This window comes from Elgaria multicarinata, chromosome 11, assembly GCF_023053635.1.
Source record: "Elgaria multicarinata webbii isolate HBS135686 ecotype San Diego chromosome 11, rElgMul1.1.pri, whole genome shotgun sequence".
Classification (NCBI taxonomy): Eukaryota; Metazoa; Chordata; class Lepidosauria; order Squamata; family Anguidae; genus Elgaria; species Elgaria multicarinata.
Genome location: NC_086181.1, coordinates 30,996,857 through 31,023,145, shown reverse-complemented (window position 1 = coordinate 31,023,145; position 26,289 = coordinate 30,996,857). Strand labels below are relative to the sequence as shown.

The window sequence follows — 26,289 nt, the reverse complement described above, 5'->3', positions numbered from 1 at the left end:
TCATACCTATGCTTTGTTCCACTCATTTCTGTTCAAATCAGACTTACAAAAATACACGAATGATGAATCTAGATATAGCTTAATTCTCTTGTACCTGCAAACACACTAAACCAAACTTCCTGAACCTGTTGTCCTCCAGTTGTGTTGGACTACAATTCCCATAATTCCCAACCAGCATTGCCATGCTGGTTGGGAATTATGGGAGTTGCAGTCCAACACATCTGAAGGGCACCAGGTTCAAGAAGGCTGATCTCCTGTATAAACTTCCAGAATAGTGTCCTCGAGATATTTTGGACTTCAATTTCTATCAGCCCCAGCCACCATGGTCTATGAGGTAATGAGTATTGGGAGTTGTAGTCCCAAACATCTAGACAGCACCAGGTTGGAGAAAGCTGCACTAGACAGATACATTTGCATCCATGTGGAGATGAACCATCCTTTAAAAACAAAAGACGTGTCTGAGAAATTATCCATGCATGTGATGTGCCCATATGTTCTGAAACCGATTCTGTTTGAACTGTTCAGTTTGTGTGTCTGATTACAGCTGGATCTCACCCTCTGTCCAATTTGCCAGTCCATCACAACACCCTGGCTTTAGTACTCTACTTGAAATATGCTTTCTCTCCCAAACACTGGGTTTTCTGGAACATGAGATTTAATAACCCCCAAAAGCTAGATTTCTAAAAGAGTCTCCTCAATTTATCGATTGGTTTTGCTGATAACGTGACCCAATTAAGGCCTGCCAGCTATTGCTCAGTTCCCACCCAAACTGGTGTCCGCATGCTCATTGATTCCTTTATCAAAGGTTATCCCAGATTGGGTGACCTGGGCTCCTGGGCCTTTTAACAGTTGCGTAGAAGGAATTTTGGAAAGGTGCAGCTTTCCTGACCTTTGCAGAATTAGCTGCACCAGCCAAAGTATCTCCACTTGTATTAAAAGTGCAGGAATTCCCTCTCCGCCTTCACATATGGTGACCCAATACAAATATCAATGCCTAACGATTCAACGTTTGAGCAAGGGGCTCAGCCCTGTTTTTGGTGCTACTTTGGATGATGCCAAATTATAATAAATAGAGGATCACTAAATGTATGCAGAATGCACTGCCCTCCCCTTTCAATAAGCGCAGCCTGCTCCTAGCAGGATGGCTAGATGTCCTACTTTACAGAGAACAGTCCTCTATTTTGGAAAGCAGATATTGTCTGTTCTTGTTTGTATTTTATGCTTTTTATGGTTTCAAATTTTGTATATTTGTTTTTAATGTTCACTGTTTTTAACTTTTGTAAACTGCCCAGAGAACTTTGGCTATGGGGCGGTATATAAATAATAATAATAATAATAATAATAATAATAATAATAATAATAATAATAATAATAATAATGATGATGCTGGCAGAGGACAATCCTCTGTTTGAAGGTGTCCTCTCTTTGCAGCGCTGTCCAGCAAATCTGGTTTAAAGTCAAAAAGCCAAGAAGGAAGAGCAGGGAGGGCCTTGAGACAGCAGACTGAGCAGGCACACCAAGTCTTCTCTACTAAGGTGAAATACCTTGTATTTCTATTTAAATTGTAGTTACTATTTCTAAATTTGCACCTATACATATCATAGAATCATAGAATAGCAGAGTTGGAAGGGGTCTACAAGGCCATCGAGTCCAACCCCCTGCTCAATGCAGGAATCAATTTACATATGCAACGGTTATGCAAGTTGGCATCCTCTTTCTCGGTGATTCATTTCTCTTCTTTGATTGGGTGTAAGTGCTCCCCCTAACTCCTAGATGTCTGGGGCTAGGGGACAAGCTTCCAGACTTCCTCGTCCTGGTGCCCTCCAGAGATGTTTTTGACTACAACTCCCATCAGCCCCAGACACTGGTTAATGCTCAGGGTTTGGGAGTTGTAATGAAAACATCTGGAGGACACCAGGTTGCCCCTACCCCTGAACTAGAAGAAGAGCAATTTTGGTTGTACTCTGGCCTAGTCTATACATGCAGCAGAATGTGGTAGAATGCAGAGATGGTGGCAAAGTGTACTGTAGAATTTCAGGTCCTCTGGGTGTTTGTGTGTCAGATTTTTAACGTCCCTCCAAATTTAACAAAAGACCAACCCCCCGACACACAACCCCACCCCCAGCCCTCCATGCAACACCAGGGAGAAAAGTTCTGGCTCAGCCAACTCCATGCTGTGCTAATTTGTACTTGCAAGATGTTTTCTTACATAGGGAAACATTAAAAGTGTTCTTCCCCACCTGCAACCTGAATTGATAAGCTTCATCCTGCCACTTTAGCAGGGCTGGCCCTACCCTGAAGCAGAGTGAGGCAGTTACTTCAGGCGGCAGATACTGGGAAACAGCAGCAAGTGTTGGGGGAGAGAGCTGTGTGCCAAGCGGTCTCCCCCTAAGCTAGGGGTAAGATGCTGTACTATTGCCAATCGTGAAGAAACGTTCAACTGCCAGTCCAGTCAGCTTTTGTACATGGAATGGGAGGGAGCACGATCTTATTCTTCACATGAGGTAGCAAAATGTCTGTGGCTGGCCCTGCACACTAGGAACCTACCATCTCATTCTGCAGGGCTGTCAGGATCTGCCCATGCAAAAGAATGAGGTGACAGAATGTAAAAGCTCCCTGCAAGTAGTAAACAATATACATAAGGGAGAAAGGTCCTAGCTAAGCCCTTTCCTTGCTGTGCTTGACTTCTACTTACAGGGAGGCTTACTTTTTTAATGTAGGAGGGTGTTCAAAGGTGTCTCCCCACTGCAACGTGAAGTAGTAACATCCATCTTATCATTATTATTATTTATTATTATTATTTATTTATATAGCACCATCAATGGTGCTATATAAATCCCACCATCTCGTTCTGATGTACCTGTATACCCTGTAAGCATTATGGCAGATACAAGCATCCCAGCAAAAGCACAACCCATGGGTCACGAGCAAGCCAGCTGGAGTGTGAAGCAAAAAATGCTGTTCTGGCTTTGATAGCTGTGTCAGGACAGTCAGGACAGTGATCTCGCTGTGGATGGGAGAGTTGAAAGCTTCTCCTAATCCCCAGCAATCTCACTTCCAAGACTTCTGTTTTCCCTCCACTAGTAATGGGGGAGAAAATGTCATCTTGGTAGCCATTGCTGGGAGATGCAAGAGACTTTCACCTCCAGCTCCACCACCACATAGCAATACCTAAATGTCAACAGACAGGGAGGAGAGGTATAAACTTCCCCGTCCCTCTGCACTTTTTGGGGTGGGGTGCGTGGAAATGTGGCCCTCTAGGCCCAAAGGACTGCACACACCCTGATCTAGGCTTATACACATTATGTGGTTTTGTATCTGTGCAATCCAAAAAGGATGAAGGGTGGTATAAAAACATTGTAAATAAAGAAATAAGGAAATGCATGAAGCCCCTCTTCACTAGGTGCCGTTTGTGAGGACAGGAGAACTCAGCGCAGAGTGATGATGTCAAGACATGCATCTTATGTTGTCAGCTGTTACTGGATAGAAGGGAAGAAAGAAGCACAGAGCTTTGGGCAGCTGCCTATAATATAGTTCCAACCAAAACACACTGTTCATCCTGTTCATCATTCCTCCCCAACTGTGAGACACCAACATGTCATGTGCACTAATTTCTTGTTTAAAGTGGACATTCCACCATCCAACATGTGATTGTTCGCTCGGGGCTCCACACCCCTGTGGTGAGGACATTTAATATTTTCCCTGTCATTGGAAATGCAGGAGTTTGTGGAAGGCAAAATGAGATCTCACATGCATCCCTACATCCGTTCTGGATCTCACATCCGTTCCTATTGCAATCTCTCAGAGGAATTGGGATATTGCTTGTGGTATCATTAATGATAGCTGCAGAAGGCTTTCCACTCCCTGCATGCTGGGACTGCACCATTTTGTGATCCAGGCTGGCTCCTAGAAATTCGAAATATTTTTACAGTCTGAATAATAAGAGCTGGGCTATTCTTTGCTTGTCCAGCAGGGGGCAGTGATATATTCATATTCCCATTCTCTCTCTCTCTCTCTCTCTCTCTCTCTCTCTCTCTCTCTCTCTCTCTCTCTCTCTCTCTCTCTCTCACACACACACACACACACACACACACACACACACACACACACACCCATTTCTATTTTCCAAGGTTCTAGAATATTTTTTAGCATACAATAACTGTACAATATACAGTCATGGTGCTAGTGGGGGAAGCTCTTCACTTAACCCACACAGCAGTGGTCATAAGAGCCAAAAAGGATTGTCAATTGATCAGAGAGAGAAAAATAGTTTGCACGGCTCTTGTGCCTGGAAAAGCAGTTGCAAGATGTTGCAATTAATCAGCAGGTGAAGCTTTTCAGGACATGGAGATAAATGTTTGCACCTGCTAAGGTCTGCATAGGAGCAGGGGCTGGCTGAAAACTTGGCAACCTTAAAGCCAAGGTCTTATGGTGGCTTTTTTTTTTAAGGTCACCCGGCCTCTTCAGCTCCTCGCACCCCAAGTTTAGCTGTTGTCCTATTGCCTGTCCTGGCTCTTTAAAACTGGGCTCATGGCACTACTAGCCAGATCACACAACTGCCGGGGGGGGGGGGGCGTCTATGCTGCTGCATGTATCCCCTCCCTCCTGATCCTAAAGCAGTAGTGGCAGCAGAAAAAGAAATGCTGTAACAGTGCACTTCTGTGGTGCGGTGAGCTTTGCCCCACATGATAGATTTCTGAAAGAGAACTGGTGATGTATTTCACATTAATGCTCCTCTCCTAACTGTATTTTTCCCTCTGATGCGTGTTGTATTGATTTTGATAGAGTTAAAAGTTCTCTTCCCTACCCTAGTTCTGTCAAGGAACTGCTCTTTAATATATATAATATGAGATAATAAAGAAAAAGCACTCTGAGAAAAGTGTCTTTCCTTCAGTAACCACAGGGGTCAAGCAATGGGGTGAAATGGTAAGTTTGTAGACATGAGGTGGGGTGGGTGGGGGTGGGGGAAGATGCTTGCCCCCTTAGCCCCCCTTCTAGTGCCCTATGCCTTAAAATACACACACACACACACACACACACACACACACACACACACACTGTCCCAAGCAGGCAGCAAAAGCCCGAGTTTTATTGAATCCCTGGTGGGACATCATACGTGTCGATATGGTGGATCACACGTTGTGCTGGCTAAAAGTAACCAACTTCCAATTATCTATCTATTTCTCTCTCTCGCTATCCAAACACACATGTGGATTTGTGCTGCAACGATGCACTGCAGTCCTCACCGTCGAAATCCAGTTACGCATTCGCAGCATGCTGGAGGTTTGGAGGAGACGGTGCCAACTAGCTTCACGGTCAGCGCCGTGGAAGGAGCGGCACACCTGCAGCTTCCCTGTACAACTGGCAGCGCGCCCTTAAAAGACAGCCCCTTTGAAATCCGCAAGTCTTGCTTGCACATTAAGTGGGGTGAAACTGGGGTGTGAGAAGGATCTGCATTGCATTGCATTGCATTAGGCTTTTCCTAAATCTTAGGGTGAGGGTTGTGGGAATCATAGAATCATAGAATAGCAGAGTTGGAAGGGGTCTACAAGGCCATCCAGTCCAACCCCCTGCTCAATGCAGGAATCCACCCTAAAGCATCCCTGACAGATGGTTGTCCAGCTGCCTCTTGAAGGCCTCTAGTGTGGGAGAGCCCACAACCTCCCCAGGTAACTGATTCCACCGTCGCACTGCTCTAACAGTCAGGAAGTTTTTCCTGATGTCCAGTCGGAATCTGGCTTCCTTTAACTTGAGCCCGTTATTCCGTGTCCTGCACTCTGGGAGGATCGAGAAGAGATCCTGGCCCTCCTCTGTGTGACAACCTTTTAAGTATTTGAAGACTGCTTTGGAGTTGCAGTCCAACACATCTTGGAGGGCACCAGGTTGGGGACAGCTGGAATAGTTCCACCAGAGGGTGCTCTTATAGCTACAGATACAACTTACCTGCAGCATTAGGCTGGAATTCAAAGAAGAAGCAACAACAGCATTATTTAGGTAATCCCTCCTCAAAGCCTTTCAGCGGGGAGGGGGCCATAGCTCTGTGGTGGGGCACCTGCTTCACATGCAGAAAGTCCCAGGTTCATCATCATCATTTTATTATGTGATCACAGACCCATTAGAAACAACAGCAGTCAGGTCCCAGTTTTAATCCCCAGAATCTCCAGGTAGGGCAAGGAAGGAACCCTCAGCTTCTGCCAGGGACTGTCTTGAGTGCGCTGGGATGCTGCCGTGTTTTGGGAAATCCCACGCTTTCTCTGTTGCGGGGTGGCAGCAGCTAATCCCGACACAGACGGAGGGCGCAGGCTTTCCGGCGGCCATTCAGCTTGCCAGGCCCATGTGGATGGCGACCAATTAGGGGTTGCCATCTGCCCAGGGACGCCTCCGCTGTGACACTGGAGCAAGATTAGACGGCGGAAGCACCACACTCACCTCATTCCAGTGAAAAAGTCAGGGTAAGTCCCTGACTTTTTAAAATCACAGCTTCGTGGGGAAGGCCCATGATGGCTGCGAGGTGGCTGCTGCGTCGTATAGCCTACGCAGCACCACCACACAGAGACCATGGAGCTTTCAAAGTGTCTAGGCAGCCACCCAGTCAGTGTCAAAAATACTGGGCTAGATGGAGAAAGGGTCCGACTCAGTATAAGGCAGGCACCTTCCTGTGTTTCTACGTTCTTAGATATCGCAAGCCAAACTATGGCTCAGCCATCTTGAATGGATTTATGCTTGTGCATTTCCTCGTCCTCCCACTTCCCTCCCCTCAACTCTCCCCTTGTGTGGTCCAAATCAATTTGTTTATTTCCTCTCTGGCCTATATCATTTGCTGTGACATCCAAACCAGCAGGGGCAGTGTCAAGGGTAGGCATAGTTGGGCAGCTCCTGAGGGCTGATATCTCAGCAGGGACCCATTGACAAGATCCCCCTGAAATTGCTCCTCCTCCTCCTCACTATTGAAGACTGCTTGTTCACCTGCCTCTTGCTCTCGCTCAAACAGTGTTTGTGGGTGAGAAAGAGGAGCAGTAGATGCCACGGCCTACATACTCACTGGCTCTCTGCAATGATGAGAAAGGATGAAGAGCAAGAGCAGTTGGCAACAATGGTGGTGAGAAGGTAGACCCGCTGAGGGAAAGCCCCCATTGAGGGCGACTTGGCCAAGGGCCCTCCAAGCCTGGATCTGGCACTGTAAATTAGACAAACCACGGCTACCACAAATTACAGTTCGCCTGCCAACCAGAATTGGAAACCATGGTTTGAAACTGGAGTTTCTAGTTCTGGTTTGGAGGCAATCCTTTGGGGCAATCACAGTTTGCCTGACTTAGATGTCATGGCCAACGACAGTTACTGAGAAGTATGGGAAGGAATCACAGCCCATGGGGGGGGGGGGGAGAGTGCATAAGCACGGAGCCTGTACACAATGCAAAACCCATGGTTTGGCTGCGACATCTGAACCGGACCATTATCTTAGCAAATCCTCGCACCAGCCCTGTAATGTAAGCTAGTGTTATGATGGGCGGCTGAGACAATGGCGGCCAGACCAGGGTCACAAAGCGAGTTCATGGCTGTGGTGAGATCTGAACTGGCGATTTCTCACACCCCTACGCTGCAATCCTATCTACCCTTCATGGGACAAAGCAGGGGTCACTTCGAAGTGGGCACGCACAGGAAGCGACTGCTTGCCACCAGGGCAGGCCTAAGATTTTTCGGTCTGAGGCAAAGGACAAGATGGCGGCCCCCACTTCCACGTATTTGACTGGCAGTTGAATCTGACTTCAACAATGGTGGCGGGACAGTGTCCTCCATCACACCTTAGAGGGCACAGAACAAGCCCTGTGGCCCACGCCAGCAGAAGGGAACGGCTGTGGGGCTTAGAAGAAATGGCTGAGGGTCTGCTGCTGCCACCGCCCAACTTCTGAATACTGACGCTGCAGCCCCACTCTTGCCTAATGGTTGCTCCATCGTTGTTCATCGCTATAAACTCAGATCAAGAGGAAACTAAGGTGTAGCATACACACCTATGGTGCTTATTACTAGACCCTGCCCCAGTTTTGTCCCTACTAAAGAGCCAGTATGATGTTGTGGTTGAAATGTGGTTCAAGTCTTTACTCAGCTATGAAGCTCACTGGGCTACTCACTTTCTCTCAGCCTAACCTACTTCATAGGGTTGTTGTGAGAATAAAAGTGGGTGGGGTGGGGGAGGAAGACGTTACCACGTACTCCATGGAGGAAAGATGGAATATAAATAAATACTTGGGTTGTTTGCCTTTTGGAAGAACACCTTATTAAAATGTTGTTAGCATGAGTTGCTAGCGCTATCATTCTTCAAGGTTCAGTTCCACTCCGTGGTTTCTAGTTCTGTTTTTAATCTCATTGGAATCTCACTTTTTCTCCAAGGATTATGAAGTTGTGTACATGGTTCTCACCCACCACCACCACCAGCATTTTAAATCCCTGCACGGATGGGTGGATGTCAATTCTAGAGCACATGGAAGTAAAAGCCTGCACAAGACACAGACTCCCAATTTACACATTGTAGCTGATGAAATATATTTCGAAACATTGATAGCATATTGTAGGGCAATGAGGGCGCCACCCTTTGCAGGTTTAGACAGACAAAAGTCCTACAATGTGCCGGGAGTTGTAGGACTTCCGTCTGTCTAAACCTGCATAGGCTTGCGACCTAAGTTTCTTTTGTTTTAGTATCTCTTTAACCAAACAGGGGAGAAGCTTTTTTAAAAACAGAATAATGTGGGAGAAAAAAACCTTCAGACATGAGTAACTGGGATTGGCACTCATAAAGTGATCCTTATTCTTAACTGTGAAATATTGGAGAGGAACATGGGTGGGAGGGTGCTGTTGCACCTTGTCCTGCTTTGTTGGTCCTTGGTCGACAGCTGGTTGGCCACAGTGTGAACAGAGTACTGGAGCAGGTGGACCCTTGGTCTGATCCAGCAGGGCTCTTCTTATGTTCTTCTGGAGGGTGTGCAGATGTGCAGTGATGGTGGGTGCAGTGGGATGGATCCAAAGAAGGCAAAGGATGAGGGAGAGGCGGTTACTCTCCCTAGGTCAGTCCGCCAGAGGTGATGGACTACAACTCTTAGCAGCCCCCAGCCAGCATGGTTGATTGGGAGGTACTGGGAATTGTAGTCCAGCACCTCTGATGGTCATCAGATTTGGGAAAGTTGCTCTACACACTTCACACTTTGGAAGGATTTTTGACTGTGTTTTACGGCTGCCATTTGTGCACTTTGTAACTGCGCAAATGGCTTACAAATAAATAGTGAAGCAGAGTTATCTGGATCATGACCCTTACACTGAGTGTGTGTGTGCCTGCTTTAAATAAACTATTCACACCATTGCTAATTTCATGAACTTTTGCTCTTAAAGTTGATGTGATTTTTTTTAATGCTTAGCACATTGAAGATTATCCACTTACTGAGGATGTTTTCGGTGTTCTCCGTAACGAGGGGGCCTTCAGGATCAGGGTCAGGCCTGGGCTCTAGGAAGTATTCGGAAGCAACACAGCTGCCTTTTTTCTGACCTGCAGAAGGAGAAAACCCATCAAATTTGTACAATGAATGCAGCCAATAAAGCACTGGGAAAGAACAAGGCCGCTTCTGGGAAGGGGTGAAAATCTAGTACAGGCAGTGGCACTATCAGGAATTTGGGACAGACACCCATGGCCCCCACTCAGCAGAATGAGCAGGAGAGTCCCGAATTCAGCAGGGCTGACATACAACATTTTAAAGTAAGGAGAGTAATGTGCATTACTCTCTAAAGAACCCCCCACCCCAAGCTCATTAAGTCCAGGCTCTAAAATTACCTAACTGCACCACTGCATACGGGTCAGAAAGGCCTATTTGTCATTGGTAGGAAATAGGGGCAGTCACGGGCAAGAGGGCCAGCCCTGCCACTAGACAGAGTGAGGCAACTACCTCAGGAAACGGAAGCTGGGAGCAGGGGCAGCCCACGCAGCCCTCCCCATCCTCCTGTGCGAGGGCTCGCCCTGGTGGTCGCAATGTTGGCTTGCTGTTGGCCCAGTGAAGCTAGTTGTCTCAGCCTAGTCGCCTTCTGCCAACGTGCTACAGAAAGCACCGTTGGGGAAGGTCCCTGATTGAGCGAAGGGGCAGCCCAGGCCACGCACCCCAGCAGGCCTAGCGCTTGCACCCACGTTGCTGTGCTCACGTGACACCACGCTGGCACTGCTGCAGTGCAGCATTGGTTTGAGTCAGCAGTAAGCAGGGGCTCAGCTGAGCGGTGGGCCAGCAGCACCAGCGAGAGGTTACAGGAGAGAGTGGCCTGCCTTGCTTCTCCTCAGTGAGTCTCAGGTGCACTGAAGGATGTTCTCCTGTCAGCAGTGTTGAGGTAAAACTCAACTGCCAGCCCAGTCAGCTTCTGAGCATGGAATGGGGGAGGGCGCCATCTTGTCCTTCACTCCACCTGCAGAATATGTTGGACCAGCTCTGGGGGACCAAGAACTAGAAAGAGTGGAAAGAGGGCCTGGAGGCAGACATAATAAGAAACCAAGGAGCAGAGTCAGGGCTGTGGAAGGAAGGTGCTGTGTGTGTGTTTGTATGTGTGTGTGAAACAGCGAGAGAGAGAGAGAACAGCTCCTAAGAAGCAGGGATGCATGGGTACTGGAGACCATATGGAAAGGAGGACAGGACTCCTGTATCTTTAAAAGTTGTATTGAAAAGGGAATTTCTGCAGGTGTCATTTGTATGCATGCAGCACCTGGTAAAATTCCCTCTTTATCACAACAGTTAAAGCTGCAGGAGCCCTGCCCTCTCAACCAGATACAAGAGGGAATTTCATCAGGTGCTGCATGCATACAAATGACACCTGCAGAAATTCCCTTTTCCAGACAACTGTTAGATACAGGAGCTCTGTCCAACTTTTCATATGGTCACCCTAAGATATAGGCCTGCAGAAAAGCAAAGCAAAGGCATTACGGATTTAAGGGAAGGAAAGGCCAAGAAGCCAGGAAGGCTAGGGGAAGACCTCACACAGGGCCTAGGGAACGTAGAGTCTACGTGTTGTGGCATGGAAAGGAGGGTACACAAGGTTTGTATATCAGGAAGGCCAAGTGTGTATGTTGGGGCGAGTATGGTTAAGAGAACTATTTTATTTAAAATTATTTTCAGGCTGCCTTTAATTTATTTAAAATTATTTTCAAGCCACCTTTAATTTATTGTTACATTTAATAATAAATGTAGCATTAAATATGAAGTAGCTTAAGCTGAGTCAGTGGATGGCAAAAATCAGCCCAGTGAACTTCCTGTCTGAATGGGGATTAGAACCTGAATCTCCAAAGTCCCAGTCCAACATGCTAATCACGTCACCACACTGGATCTCTTTAAGGGAAAGACCTTGTCTAACCAGCCAGGCTTGGGATCCAAGTCTGTAGTTGCTTTATAAATGAAAGGAAGGTGGATTTCTGTTAAATAGTAGACCAAACCTCATTTTAAGGGAAGTTTTAAATGAGTCTTCCTCATTTTGGGGTGCACACTGCCAGTATGAATGCTGCTTTATCTTTCCAACCATTTTGAATAGTAGCTTGAAATTCAATGGGCAGTTGAATCTCCAATGTTTATTTCATCCCCGAGTTTCCTGAATGGGGGCTGTTCAAAGAACCTTTTTGAGAGCTTTGCTGCTGGATTGCACCCGAGCTCCTCAGAAGAGCTCTGCTTCTCTCTAACTCAGTTATGAGCAGCAACTTCAGCTTTGCAAGGGTTCAACTGTAACTACACGTAGACTGGAATTTACAAATAGAGCAAAACCCAGACGTGTTCTTTAGCCTCAAAACATGACTTTGCCAATCCCCTCTAGTTGCCGACGTCTGCCAAATTATCGAAACCCTGAATGATGAAAGCAGAGGAAATTATGCACGACTAATGAAGCAGATGAGATCTGGGTTTGTGTTGTGATCACAGCGTTGATCCCACAGTCTGTTTCGGAGGGGAATCTTGCCTTTCCAAAACGCTTACCAGCAAAGAAGCAGACCCTCCAGAGGCCAGCGTGGAGCGCCATGACTATCTCAGTGGTCTGGTTCTGCGGAAACACAATCCCTTCTTCCATGAACAGCCAGTAGTCAGTACTGACGGCGATGCCCACCAGGAGCAGCCCACACGCTCCGAAAACACTAGACAGCAGGGTCAGGGCGCGGCTACTGCAGTTACTCATCCTAGGTGACAGGGGGAGCCACTGGCCAAATGCAGCGCAAGGACCTGGAGCAGGAATAAACAACAGTCAGCCGGAGAATCCAGAGGTTCACAACAATTACCCCTCCTAGAGACCCCAATAACTTTAACCTTGGGCTGGGCAAGGAATAAGAGTATCCCTTAGAATATGCCCATTGGAACTGCCTGGGGCAGGGAAATAATACTAGTAATGGTGCATGATCAGTCCTTTGCACAGCTTGCCTGCCACTCCTGGTGCTAACAATTCCCCCCAGTCAACCTATTGATTCTCAGAGATACAATCTCTGCACATTTAGGGAAATTGCATTGTTTACCCAATTCTTCTGCTTTAACTTCTAGTAGGCTGACCATATGACCGGATTTGCATGGGGTTTGATGACAAATCTGGGAGGGGGAGGGGAAATCCGGATTTCCCCCCCTAAGAGCAGCTCTAATGGGAATTAACAAAAATGCTTATAACGCTGTCATTTTTTAAGATAAAGTCATGAAACTTGGCACAATAGTAGCTCTTAGGAAGGGCTTTAGTCACAACAAATTTGAAACAGATCCGTTCATCCATTGATTTTTTTAGGGATTTTTTAAAAATTGAGGTTTTAAAATTATTATTTTTAAAATCGTCATTTTTAAAGATAAAGAGATGAAAGTTGGCACCATGATTGCTCTTAACAAGGACTTTAGCTATGCCAAGTTTGAAACAGATCTGTTCATCCATTGATTTTTAGGATTTTTAAAAAAAGTTTGAGGTTTTAAAATAATTTTTTAAAAATAATGTTAACATGGCGACCATGTTGTCCTCCTTTTTGGTTTCCAAAATATGGTCACCCTAACTTCTAGGCCTTTATGCTCACCAAGAGAACCTAGGAGCCTTGGTTCTTCTAAACACCACTCTAATTCACTAAAACCTCCCAAAGAACCCAAGGGTCTTGGAACCTAGAACCCCCATCCTCTAAGGGTGATTTTTCAGAGGAGGCGTCACAGCGTTGGGGAGTGGGGGGTGGTTTAGCCCATCCTCAGTAGCAATCCCCACAAAAATGCCCCTCCCCCCGCTGCAATAAGACTTTAAAAAGCCTCCATCGGTACCAATGGAGGGCTTTTTAAAGGTTCGTTGCAGCATGAGTGGAGGAGAGGAAATCTCTCATCTCGGATAACTGACTGGAGTTCAGGGCAACCAGGAAGCTGGTGGGCTAGTAGAGAGGGCCTCCCGTGCTTTAAAATTTCCTCTCCACATGAGGATCCTGAGAGACCTCCTGCGGACCACCTCTGCATAGCCTCTCCCCGCCCCCCTTTCTGGTGTGGAGACCTTGAAGAGCTGCGGTGCATTCCCAGACCACTGCAGAGATTTCTTTCTGGGATATATTCTAGGGCTATGGTGATCTCTCAGTTTTCACAGGTCTGCTGGGTTTAGGATTGCAAGAATCAAGAGTGTGCCCTAAAATACAGCTGAACATAACAGGGAAACATTAGTAACAGCGTGCAATCAGTCCTTTGGGCAGTGTCAACAAGGGATTCCCAATATGCTTCTGAAGGACCCCAACATTCCTAGAAATACTGTTTGGAAATTCTCCTAGAATTACTTCCACATCCATCCTGGGAGCAGCCATTTAAACTTCCCATAATGCTCAGGAGAGCTGCTATGCTGGGGCATTGTGGGAAATTTAAATGGTGACTAGCAGACCCAGCTGCCTGATGCTTAGCGGAGCATCAGAATTATTAGAGGAGCCCAGGTGGTGAGCTCAACCAGAAACTCTCTCCAAGGGACAATGTGGGGATAATTATTTTGCCAACTTTTCTTCTGCAACTTCCTGGTGGCTTTCCCACTCTTACAGTCAACAATCCAGGAGTCGTAAGCCCAACCTAGCAATATACATTTTCAAAATATATTTAGGGAAGGGCTGAGGAGCTTATATGCAGAATGGTTTGTATGCAGAAAGTCCCAGGTTCAGTCTCTTCCTGGCATCTCCAGGCAGGGCTGGGGAGAAAAGTCCTGCCCGAGCCCCGGAGAGAGACTGCTAAGGAGTGTCAACACTAGTGAGCCAGAGAAGCCAATGGTTTGGCTTAGTATAAGGCGGCGTTCCTGAAAATATATGTATCGGAATTTTGTTGGCTTAATAAAAATATTTTTAAAAAGCAAAATAGCTCATCACACTCATCAACATGGATGTGGCAGACTCATATTTGGTTCATGTGAGGGTGGCCATTCACACACCATCAAAAAAGAGGGAACGCATCACCAAAAAGAAGAACAAAAAGTGACACCAATTTGCGCAGCATTTGTGTATGCAAATTTACCTGTAGAGGTGCAAATTTGGAAATGATTATTATTTAAATAGTTAATTATTTAAGTGTTTACATAGAAACACAAGCCAGCCCACCCTAGTGCAAAGGCCTGACTAGGACCCTGCTTTTACTGCGCCACGTTGGCACCGCTCTGTTGCCAAACCCCGTGGTATCACTGCTGCGGGGTGGCAGCAAGTAATCCTCACAGGAGGAAGCAGCACAGGCTTTCCCCGGCGGCCCATGTGGCTCGCCTTCTGCCCAGGAACGCCCCTGGCGCAATGCTGGAGCTGGGACAGAGGGCAGAAGAGCCTTGGTGACCTCACTCTGGCAGGAAGGGTCGGGACATAAGTCCCCAACTTCTCCAGTGTGCAGCTTCACGGGAAAGCCCTGCGATGGATGCGAGGCGGCTGCTATGTCATATAACCAATGCAGCGCCACTGTGCAGCCACCACCCTGGGGGCGTTTAAACCATACAGACGGCCCCAGATGGCCGTGTGCCTGCTCACTCTGCTGCCCGGGTGCTGCTAACTGTTGATGGGCTACTTCAAGGCTTCCCCTGCCTCTCCCACCTTCTTCTGGTTCTTTTTCTTTAAATCGGACTTGGACCAGGCAGCCCCTCAAGGAGAGGTCACCTTCAAATAGAGGGTTGTTCTCTACCAGCTGCCCCAAACAGAGGACTGTCCTCTGCAAAGTAAGACACCTGGCCACCCTGGCTCATCCTGATTCCAACCATGAAAACAGTCCCAGTCATAAAGAGCTTATATTGACCAAGATGAATACAGAGATAAAGTCACGTTGCTGAATTTAAATGCTCTGGGTAAAGCTGATTCCAGCACACCCAAAACCAATCCCATATAGTGCCAGACAGGGCCAGCACCAAGTTTGCTGGGATCCTTGGCACCACTTTTGAATATAGCTGAGTAGTGGGGGTGGGGGCTTCCTTTTCCGTACCAGCATCAGGTAGTTGGAACAGCAGCAGCAGCAAGAGGAAAAAGAGAGAGAGAGAGAGACGTCTATCTGTCAAGCTGTGTGCCTGGTGTCTGCCATTTTAATTTGCTCCTAATGCCACTGGTGTGGCATTGCTCCAGGGGTTATAATGGTCATCACCAGCCACAGCGATGTGGGCTCTGAAGCCGGGCAAAGGAGCACTCAAGGGGGCCACTGACAGCCCAAAGGTTCATCGCTGGCATTTTGGGTTGGTGGCAGACTTGGCAGTGGGCCTTCCTGAGGGTTTGGCCCATCACCAACTTCCCAACAGTGCTGCCCCCTGATGCCACACCTGGTGCAGCAGAATCCCATGCACATTTACTCGGAAATAAACCGCGCTGTGTTCAATGGGGTTTCCCTCCAGATAAGTACGTGTAGGATCATAGCCTTGGATATGCCCCAACTCAACATTTGTATTATTTATTTTGTCTCCATTGTGGAATGTATTAAGCCTAACCCAGCAAAAATAGAGTAGGGTTGGCCCACCTATGAGCCGGGGTGAAGCCTGTGCCTCAGGCAGCGAAGTGGGAGGAGCGGCGAATTGTATTGCTGCCCACCACACCCGCCAGGAGGGCCCGTCTCTCCTCCAGAGGGTGCTTTGGAGAGCTGTGGCATTTGCGACCGAAGCGTTGGTGGGGCTGTCGTGAACAGCCACCTTCTGGGGAGCCATGGCAGTTGAGGAAAAAGCCAGTCTGGCTCTTGAGAAATGCCTGGCTCCGAGGGGTCCTTCTTCAGAACCAGGCATTCTGGGAAGGGTGTCCCATGCCTGGTCCTGAGGAAGGATCCCCTCAGAGCAAAGCACTTTGGCCTGGCTGGCACCTGGAAGTCCTGCGCCAGCTCCTTTTTCCAACCGCGCGGCCCACAGTGGTGGAAGGTAAAAGGGTGTGTGATATATCAAGGGGGTGGGGGACAATACAGAGGCAGGAAGGAGGTGGCGGAAGGGGAAAGAGGGGGAAGAGCGTGTGCTGGGGCTACAGGAGAAAATCTGAAGCTTCTGGCTGCCATTCGCTGAGCTGCCCTTATGTCACATAGGGTTCAGGCAAACCTGTGGGGCTTCGGCCAGGGTTGGCTGTTGTGCTTCGATCCTACGCAGCAGCCTTCCCCCAAGCTGTTGCCTGCGAGGTGTGTTGGACTGCAGCTCCCATAATGCTGGCTGGGAACTATGGGAGTCACAGCCCAATGCCTCTGGAGGATACCAAGTTGGGGGACAGCTTCTGCAGAGGATTAATGACGTCAGAAGGGCCTAGGTGTGTGTGGAGTGTCTGTGGAAGAGGAGAAGCAGAAGCAGGGGAGGCGAGAGAAGTAGGACCCAGGAGCTGGAGAAGGGAATCAGGGGTTGGGCTGGGAGTTCAGAAGGAGAAGAAGAGAAGTCCAGAGGAGAATTTGGGGGTGGGGGAGAGGAAACAACGGGCCGTGTGCGCAGGGAAAGGAGGTGCAGTGCAGAAGGGAGGCTAACATTCACGTGCTGATTTGAAATAACTAGCCAAATGTTACTAATACTTTATAACCATGGTACCCCCATAATCGATCCCCAATGCTTCCTCCAGGTTTTGGGGGGGCGGGCTTTGACAAGATCCCCTCTGTGGGGATCCCTCTCCTCCTCGCCACCATCCCTGCTGCTTAGTCAGTTGCCCTCTCCCCCTGGGCCCAAATCCGCACCACCGCCAGGGGAGAGTGCCAAGTGCATGGAGGAGGCTGCTCCATCCTCTCACTCTTACTATTGCTCTCGCAGGCCTGGAGAAAGCAGGTGAACAGGCAGCGATGGCCAGGGGCAGCAGCAACAGCAGCAGCTGGGCCTGGAGGCATTCGGGGCTCTTGGCGGTGGCCTGAGGATGCCAACCCCTGATGCCAGCACCTGGGTGACCATGTGTCCTCTTTCATAGAGGACAACCCTCTATTTGAAGAGCTGCTTGGTCCAATTCCAGTTTAAAGGTTAAAAAACCCTAACAACTGTTTCCCATCAGCAGTTAGCAGACTGAACAGGTAGGCACACAATTCCCCTGGTCACAGTCTTCCACACCTTTATTTCTACTTAAATTATAGCAATTATTTCTAAACTTATATATTCGCATATAAATTAGCACATGCAAATGATATTCAAATCGACGTCACATTTATCCTCTTTTTGAGTAATGTCGGTCCTCTTTTTCATCCATTCGTAAGTGGCCACCCAAGCCCTGACCCGCCCACCCCATGTAATGCATTCTCACCATCGAATATTGACCCACTCTGCCCCAACCCCACTGAATAACAGTCAACATGTCTGGTCCTGATGGGGCACATCTTAAAAAGCCAGAAAAAAAGGGAAACCCACAAGAGATGCCACAAGACATGGGGTTTTTTTTGGTGGGGGGGGGACATTTCAGAAACACACTTTTAAAAAAAGCAGAGGGAAAAGGTTAGGCATTCTGTGGCTAGTTTAAACCCCCACCCCAAAAGCTTCCAGGTCCAAGCCTGCCTGGAAGCCAAACTGTCTCTCCTGGAAGCCCTGCACCAAGGTGTCTGTGCCTGCTGTATTTACTTAGAGAGGAGCACAGGAAGGAACTCTGTGCATGCTCAGAGTCACATTCTGAGGCTTAACCCTGACATGGGAAAAAATAATGTCTCTTCCAGGACTGAAAACAATGAGATCTCACCTTAAACCAGCCTTCCTCAACCTGGGGCGCTCCAGATGTGTTGGACTACAACTCCCAGAATGCCCCAGCCCTGGCTGGGGCATTCTGGGAGATGCAGTCCAACACATCTGGAGCACCCCAGGTTGAGGAAGGCTGCCTTAAACCCTAACCTTTTCCACACCCTGTTCCAGTTTCCTAGCTCTTAGCTCTCATGTTTTCTGGCTGGCTGTACCTCCTCCTGATGGGATTCTGAAGTAGAAGGGAGCAGGGGAAAGACCCGGCCTGTTCATGCTTCTCCCACCCCAGACTCACAGCTCTGAGACCTACGTCTTTCTCAGCATCGCTAACAGGCATCCATTCAGCAGGTGCAGGCAGCTATCTCCATGCCTGCAGGCCTGGAAGAAACAGCCTTCCTCCCATTTAATTCTCCTTTGCAGAAGCGGAAGGCACAGAACAGGAAAGTCCTGCCAACCCTCCTCAAGTCCCAGACCAGTCGATGAGAGTCACATGAAAAAGAGAGACATCTGGAGTGCGTGTGCGGGTATGTATGTGTGGGGGGGATGCGTGCGCTTGAGCTGCTTCAAGAACATGACTGCACCCCTCTCCTCCACAGATTCAGATGCCTGGGAACTCGGATCCAGCCTCCCCCACCTCCCGTCTCTCCTCGTGCCTCCTTGTCCACCACACGCTTACATCCCCCCCCTGCCCCCTAGCCATCAAGCCCTCTTCTCTTCAGTCACATAGTGATAGTTTTCTCCAAGATATGTTTGTGCTTTCAGGGTCCAGCATCATCCCCACTCACAATGGATTTTCAAGCACTTTTCCTCGCTTGTGTCTCCAGGGGTTTCTATTTTTGCCCTCGACTGCATCTCTGCTGAACAGAGCACCCCCCAAAAAAACAAAACCTAAATTGAATGTGTGCGTGTGTGTGTCTGTCTGTCAAGGATAGGAAAGTCGTATCTGGGCTAGAAGAGAGGATTTGGGGAGAGCGGGGCAGGGAATAGACAAAAACTGGATTGCAGAGCCTATTAAAGGTCCCAGGGATAAAAGGGGCCCTGCTCCAGCCCCACCCTAGTTGCCCCTTCCTCTTTCAGTCCCCCTCCCCTGCCTCATTCCCTAGTAGAATAGCATCCCTTACTGCCTGGCCATGGCGTTGTTTATAGTCCCTGGCAGTGAAGTGTTACCCCCCACTCCTGGCTGAGACACTTTATTTGATTTCTCCCATCTGCGCTGGTTTTATTTTGGTTACAGAAGGCGGCACAATATGGTTACCCTACTCACACACATCACCCTTCCTGTTCCAGATCTGTGCACGCACCCCCGCCCACATACACACACACACACACACACACACACACACTACAAGAGGGAAAGAGTACGTGTGAAGAGGGATGGAAGAGAGAGAGAACTAGATTATACGTTTGTGAGAATCAGAGTTCAGAGTCAAGGGCAGGCATGATCAGGCCCCTGCCGAGGGCCCGCCTCGCTGAAGGGCCCCGTTGACAAGAGCTTGCTGGACTTGCTCCTCTTCTTCTCCACTGCAACCTGCTCATTCACCTGCCTCTCCCCAGACAACGGTCGTGGTGGTGGTGGTGGTGGTGGTGGTGGTGGGGAGGAGAAGGAGCAGATGCTGCCGCCTGCTTGCTCCCTGGCTCTCTGCCTGTCAAACCAGCAAGTGGTAGCAGTGCTGAGGATAAGAATGAGCAACAGCAGCTGGTGGCCATGGTGGTGAGAAGGTAAACTTACTGAGGGAGGCGGGCGGCCATTGAGGGCATCCTGCCCAAGGGCCCTCCAAAATCTGGAGCTGGCATTAATAGGAAAGGACCGAAGGAGGAGGGAGAGATGTTTATAAGGACAGCCGAAGACAAAGGTATGGATGGTTGGGCAAGCAGACAGGTGTTTAAACCCAAATAGATTTTGAAAGAGATGGATGGGCCCTTTCAAGCAGAGGATGGGCAGCCATCTATCACTGTAGGTGAGACTGGGCAGGTGGCTGACCATAGGGCCTCTCCAACTCTATGGTTCTAGGGAGGGAGGGTGCCTGAGAGAGAGAGAGAGAGGAAGGATGGATGAAAGACAGATGCGCAGTGGAGCCTGGTGGCTCCAATGTCACTGGGACGCTGAATCCGCTCCAGGCTTTGGTCAGAACCAGACTGAACTCTAAAGGAGCTATCCAAGGTGCTTCTGCACCTTGGATAGCTCCTTTAGAGTTATGACAGAAGCCCAGAACGGATTCACCGCTTCACTGACATTGGAGCTACCAGCTTCCACTGCAGATGTGGACATCTTTATGGGGAGTAATGGGTGCTTAGATGGGACTCAACGGACATGGATGGGTTGTTTTCTGTGGCTCACTTTAATGAATTGCAGGTTTCTTGTCATTTATGTCTATAATTTACCACCAGCGATTTGTTGTTGGCAACACTTAATCTCCAGGAAAGGACGGATTAAAAATTAAAGGCAGTAAACTGATTCAGGTTCTCAAACCCGCGTTCCAGTTTCCACACACGTAGGAATGTGATGGGTCTGTGTGCAAAATCTGATCACTTGACATGAATGGAAGCAGAAGGGCACTTAGAAAGGGATTGGGGTGGGGGACATCCCCTTGCGCCTGCATCGCCATTCAAAGAGCAGGCCGGCCCACACATGCATAGCTTTATCACGGAATCAGCCTGGTATATGATATACAATGGATATACATTCAGAATTGCAAGCAAAGCGATCTCCAAGTCCTGGTGTCCACATGCAAGACGCTTTACTTCTGTGTCCCTAGCAATTGACTCCCAACTATTGCCCAATGTAATCAATAGCAGCCATTGCCTCTAGTCAGATCCTTGCTTTATCAACATGTTTTAAAAGCGCTTGAGAAATCCACCCCTGGTTGTAACCATTCTTTTTTACCCTGCCCATGAGTCCAAAAGGGTGCTTGAGGGTGCAACCCTATGCTTGTTGAGACGGAAAGGCCCTCCTGCAATTCCCCGCATTCCCCGGCAGCCATGCTTTTTTCAGTCTAAGCCTGCATCGGATGTGCTCTAAAGAGTGCTAAGGAGCAATTAATCTGTGTCAGAGTAGAGCCCAATCTTGCCCAACCTGATGCCCTGAGAGTGGCCAGGTGTCTTACTAAATAGAGGACAGACCTCTATTTTGTGGAGGTGGCAAAGGGTCATCCCCTATCTGAAGATGTCCTCTATTTAATGGGCCACCCAGTCCAAGTCTGGTTTAAAGTCAAATAACCATAAGAAGAAGGGGGAGGTGGGGGAGGCCTTGAAGTTGCCCATCTACAGACTGAGGAGCCACACAGGTCCCCTGGTCAGTCTTCACCCCTTATGGTGAGATATCTTGTGTTTCTATTTAAGTAATAGTTATTATTTTTACATTTGCACCCATACATTTGTATATGCAGACATTATGCAAACTGGTCTTTCCCCCCTTTTTCTTTTGTCCTCTTTTTGGGGGATGCATGTCCTCTCTTTTGTTGATATGTAAGTAGCCACCCTAGTTTCTCTCCAGATGAGTTGGACTGCAATGCTGGAGAAGACAAGCCTGAGCTAAGTGGCAGATCATCTGGCCTGACATAAGGCAATGGCTTATATCCCTGTGAGTGCTGGAGTCGGACCAGGAGACCTGCTCAGTGCCAAAGCTTTGAGCAAGTCACCTTTGCTTAGCTAAGGCAACTGCCTTTCCTCCGGTCTTTGCTCTTATGCCTTTTGCAGAGGCCCATAGAGATGTAGCAGATGAAGCTTTTGCCATGGTGGTGTGATGGTTAGAGGGATGGATCAGGACAGCAGGCCCAAGACATACTTCTCCCTGAAGCAAAGGACAAGATGGCACCCCATCCATTCTACCTACAGAAGCTGACTGGACTAGCAGATGAATCTCACTTCAACACTGGTGATGGGACAGCATCCTCACCTCCACACCACCGAGCATCTACCGCGTGAGGCAGCCACCTCACTCTGCCTCATGGTAGGGGTGGCCTCTGGACTAGGACTAGGGAGACCCAGGTTCAAATCCCTGTTCAGCCTGCAGCTCACTGGGTGACTCTGGGTTAGTCAGGGTTCACAGGGTTATGAAGGGTCTCCCAAGTCCTGGTTCACAGGTCTTGCCCTGAGGCAGAGTGAGGCGGATGAGGTGGAACCACACATATTCTTTGGAGGGTGAGGGGGAAAGGTAATACTGGCAGGGCCAGTAAAAAGGTGACAGGCCTCTTCCAGACATGACTTGCAGGTTTGTCGCTAGAATAAAATGGCATATGCCCATATATTCCAACCAGAGCTCTTTGGATGGTGGGATTTTTGTGTAACTTATTGAACACACAAATGGAAAATGCAGCCAAAACGTTGCGGAAAGCACAATCGGAAGTGAATTTGTAGAGGCTTCTTCTCAGGTAGAGCTTTCCTCAACCTGGTGCCCTCCACATGTGTTAGACCGCAACTCGTCCTGCTAGCTGGGGATGGTAGGAGTTGTAGTCCGGCACATCTGGAGGACACCAGGTTGGGGGAGGCTATTCTGCAGAATTTCAGAGGAAACCAAATCAGTTTCAATCAGACTAACAATATTTCTTGGGAGGTTTTCACACATCCCTATAAGAATACATTTGAGAGAAGGGGAGTCTCAATTCCCACCTTGCAAATAGGCTTCCAGAGTTAATGATGAAGTATGCCAAGGGAAAACTGTGGTTGTGGTGGTGGTGGTGGTGGTACATTTTAATCTTAACTTTCCCCTCAAGGTGGCACTTACTGTGCTGCCTGCCCTATTTTGTCCTCACAACAACCCTGTGAGGTGGGCTAGGCTAAGAGAATGTGGTGGGCCCAAAGTCAGACTGTGAAGCATCATTGATGAGAAAGGATTTGACCTGGAGTCTCCTTTGTTTAAGCACAACACTCTAGCTACTCTACCACACTGCCTCCCACACAACCTGCTGTAGTAGGGGCATGTCACACCCACTAGTGTAATACATGGAGGGAAGTAAAGGAATCCCTTCAACAACAACAACACCTCAAATTACCCCCCCCCCACACACACACACCCTGGTTCCCTCACACTCAGCCCCATAGCACACAGTTGTCACTGTATAAATGCCTCTCTCTCTCTCTCTCTCTCTCTCTCTCTCTCTCACACACACACACACACACACACACACACACACACACACGGAACAAAAATAGCAGAGATGCAACATACATCCTATTTCATCCCTCCACAGCTATTGTACCCATATGCTAAATTAAATCTCACCCATTAGCACCCTCACCCCAGATCCAATATAAGTCCTTCTCCCCCCTCTCCCAATTCCACAGCAACTGCACAACCTCCCTCAAGCAATCACTGTACCATACTCATCTGTGGCGGGGAATACAATCTCATAGCAATGTCACCATCTGGGATTACATTAAATGTTCATGTTTTGGGGGTAGCATTGGTAGCGGGAAATGTGCACTCGAAATGCAAAATCTCTTTTTCGTTTAAGATCTCCCCGATTCTCCTTCCAACAGACTCACACAAACAGTAAAATGGTTTCTGGGCATCAGCTTAACCCTCAGAATTTTTGGAAAATTAAAATGCCAGCCTAAACACACAGAGAGAGACTATTCCAAAAATCATCATTGTGAGCTTACACTGAGAATGCTCTCTCTCTCTCTCTCTCTCTCTCTCTCTCTCTCTCTCTCTCTCTCTCTCTCTCTCAAACACACACACGGTTTGAGAATTCACATGCATGCCAGTGTTTAAAAAAATTAATGTACGTACACAACACATATTCTCCCATGGAGTACAATCAGCCAATAATTAATGAGAAATATACAAACATTAAATCCACTGTCATATCCACAGTTAAATAAGGCACACATGTAAGACTCCTTAAACACTAAAAAGAAAAGAAAAGAAAACCCATCTTCATCTCTATGCATCCTGTAAGCTAACAAAGGCATTAAAGAAGTCTTCCGCAACCTAGTATTCTCCGGATGTGTTGGACTACAACTCCCACTATCCCTAGCCAGCATGGCCAATGGCTGTGCTAGCTGGGGGCAATGGGCATTGTAGTCCAACACATCTGGAGGGCACCAGGTTGGGGAAGGCTGCATTAAAGGAACCACCCATAAATCACACAAAGAATGTGTACTAATTCTGGGTGGGTGAGTGGAATAATTCTCATTAAGAGCACCATTTGAAATTACACACACACAACATGATAATGCAAGGTAGAGACTGGAGCTAATGGAAATCATACACAAAACCACAGGAAACCAGACAGACACATGCACACGCACACACACACATGCCGTATAATATTTTTTCTGGACAGATTGATGTAAAAAGAATGGAAGAAAATAACCATCTCTGTCTCTCGTACACACACACACACACACACACACACACACAGTACCGTAGAAAATCACAAATCACAGACACAAGCGCCAAATTCTAGTGCAAGACACAGGCAAAGGTTTTTAAGATACTGTATCCTCTAAGACTGTATCCTGTATTGCAGGCAATTAAGCAAGCAGATCGTACCAGCACAACACCACTAAAGAAACCGTACTATAAAGACATAGTCCCAAAGCTCTCATGTTACAGGGTACTGTTTAAAACCGCAAACACACAGCCTGCCTACTAGGGCAGTGCACAGAGAAAGGTGCTAAAGGGATTTACATAGGGTAATGTTTCACACACACGCATACAACGCTGTATACTGTCATAGCGTGATGCATTTAATGTCCAGTTCTAGCTGTAATGCAACACAAAATGGCATTAATGGAATACATACCTATTTCAAGAAATCAAATACATTCACCTTACACACCAACCCTCTACTAGCAAGACCGGAAAAGTGTTCAAAGGCATTAACCCATGCAGCACCATAGGAAATGATGTAGCTGGCAAAGGCAGTGACATACAACCATATTTAAAATCAGTTGGTGTGTGTGTGTCTTTGTCAGTCTCTCACATACACACACATGTTTATGTTAGAGCCAGATAAATTTGCAAAAGGAAACTAACCATGCACACTTACTGTGTGCCTCAATGCTCACTAACAGAGCATCATAGTAGTGATTTTAAGGAAACCACATACCTACTGGCTATCACCCAGGAATAAAAACGTACACAGGCAATATGTATTATATGTGCCAGTTAGAACTCAATCCATTCCAAGAGGATCTGAAGGAATTCACTAATACACCAACCAGAGAATTTAAAAGTTGACCATCTGCAACACACACACACACACACACACACTCCAGTGCTACAAAACCCACTAGCACTAAAGGAAAGGCCATATGCTCACACACAGGCCAAAGTTGTTCAAAGTTACACATCGGCCAGCATGGGAACCCAAAACAGCAACATGAAATTGGTGAGATTCACTCTCTCCTCTGGCACCAGCCAGCTGGTTACAGAGGACACAAGCTTTTGAATTATGTAGAGCTCTTTGTCGGGGTTGGGTTGTTGTTTTTTTGCTGGGGAAGAGTTCTGTGTAACTCTGAAGCTTCCTTCCTCTTTAAACTACTGACCTTTAAACTGCTGAGAAATGATACCTTCTTACTGTTTCTACGTTTCTAATGCAGATGATGGACATGGACACACACACGAACGAACGACAACGCAAGCACTGAGGGAAAACAGTGCTAGTGAAGACAGGCAGGACAGTGTAACAGAGACATTACTAAGAGGAATTTCGACAGAGGGGATGAAGGTGGGACCTGGGCCAAGGGTCTTTCTCTCACCTTGCTGTTAGAATCCCGCGGGGGCTCGGAGTTCCTTGCTCTTCCACCGCACCTGCATCGCTTTCCTGCTTTTTATTCCTGCTTTTCGGGCGCTCCGACGTCCCCAGGTGTGTGTGTGTGCGCGCGTGTGCCGAGGGGAAAGTCACCCTTTCCTCTCCCTTCAGGGGGAAGCGGGCTGGAGATCTGGCCGCTGTGTGCAAGGGCCCAGCGCTACGCGACCCCCAAACGAAAGGGCTCTACTGCTGAAGGCCCCATCCAGAAGTTTGCTTCATCCAAAAGTGAGAGGAGGAGGAAGAGGAAGAGGAGGAGAGGCGGAGGAGAGAAAAGATGCAGTGGTCTAGGGGAGGGAGGGGGGAGGGCAGAGCGAGAGAAGGGGCGAGGGGAGCGAATGCAGCAGTGGCTGGGGAGGCAGCGGAGGGCGAGCGGAGGGCTCCGGATCGAGCCGGGAACCAGAAGGGGCAAATGCAGCAGCGAGGGGGAATGACAGCATGG

At 48.1% G+C, this 26,289-nt stretch overlaps 1 protein-coding gene across 2 annotated transcripts in view; it reads right to left on the bottom strand.

Moving 5' to 3' along the window:
* Positions 1 to 26,071, bottom strand: part of CACNG7 (calcium voltage-gated channel auxiliary subunit gamma 7) — a 39,010-nt gene extending 12,939 nt beyond the window's left edge. The window contains exons 1-3 of one of the 2 annotated variants that reach the window (XM_063137445.1): positions 25,798 to 26,071; positions 11,982 to 12,221; positions 9,431 to 9,535 (exon numbers count right to left, since the gene is read on the bottom strand). In XM_063137445.1, the coding sequence (XP_062993515.1) occupies positions 9,431 to 9,535; positions 11,982 to 12,177 (301 nt within the window). In that variant the 5' untranslated portion in view covers positions 12,178 to 12,221; positions 25,798 to 26,071. Of the gene's footprint in view, positions 1 to 9,430; positions 9,536 to 11,981; positions 12,222 to 24,839; positions 24,884 to 25,797 lie in introns of those variants that run through there. The other variant, XM_063137444.1, reaches the window with a different exon arrangement.
* Between the last annotated feature and the right edge of the window lie 218 nt (positions 26,072 to 26,289).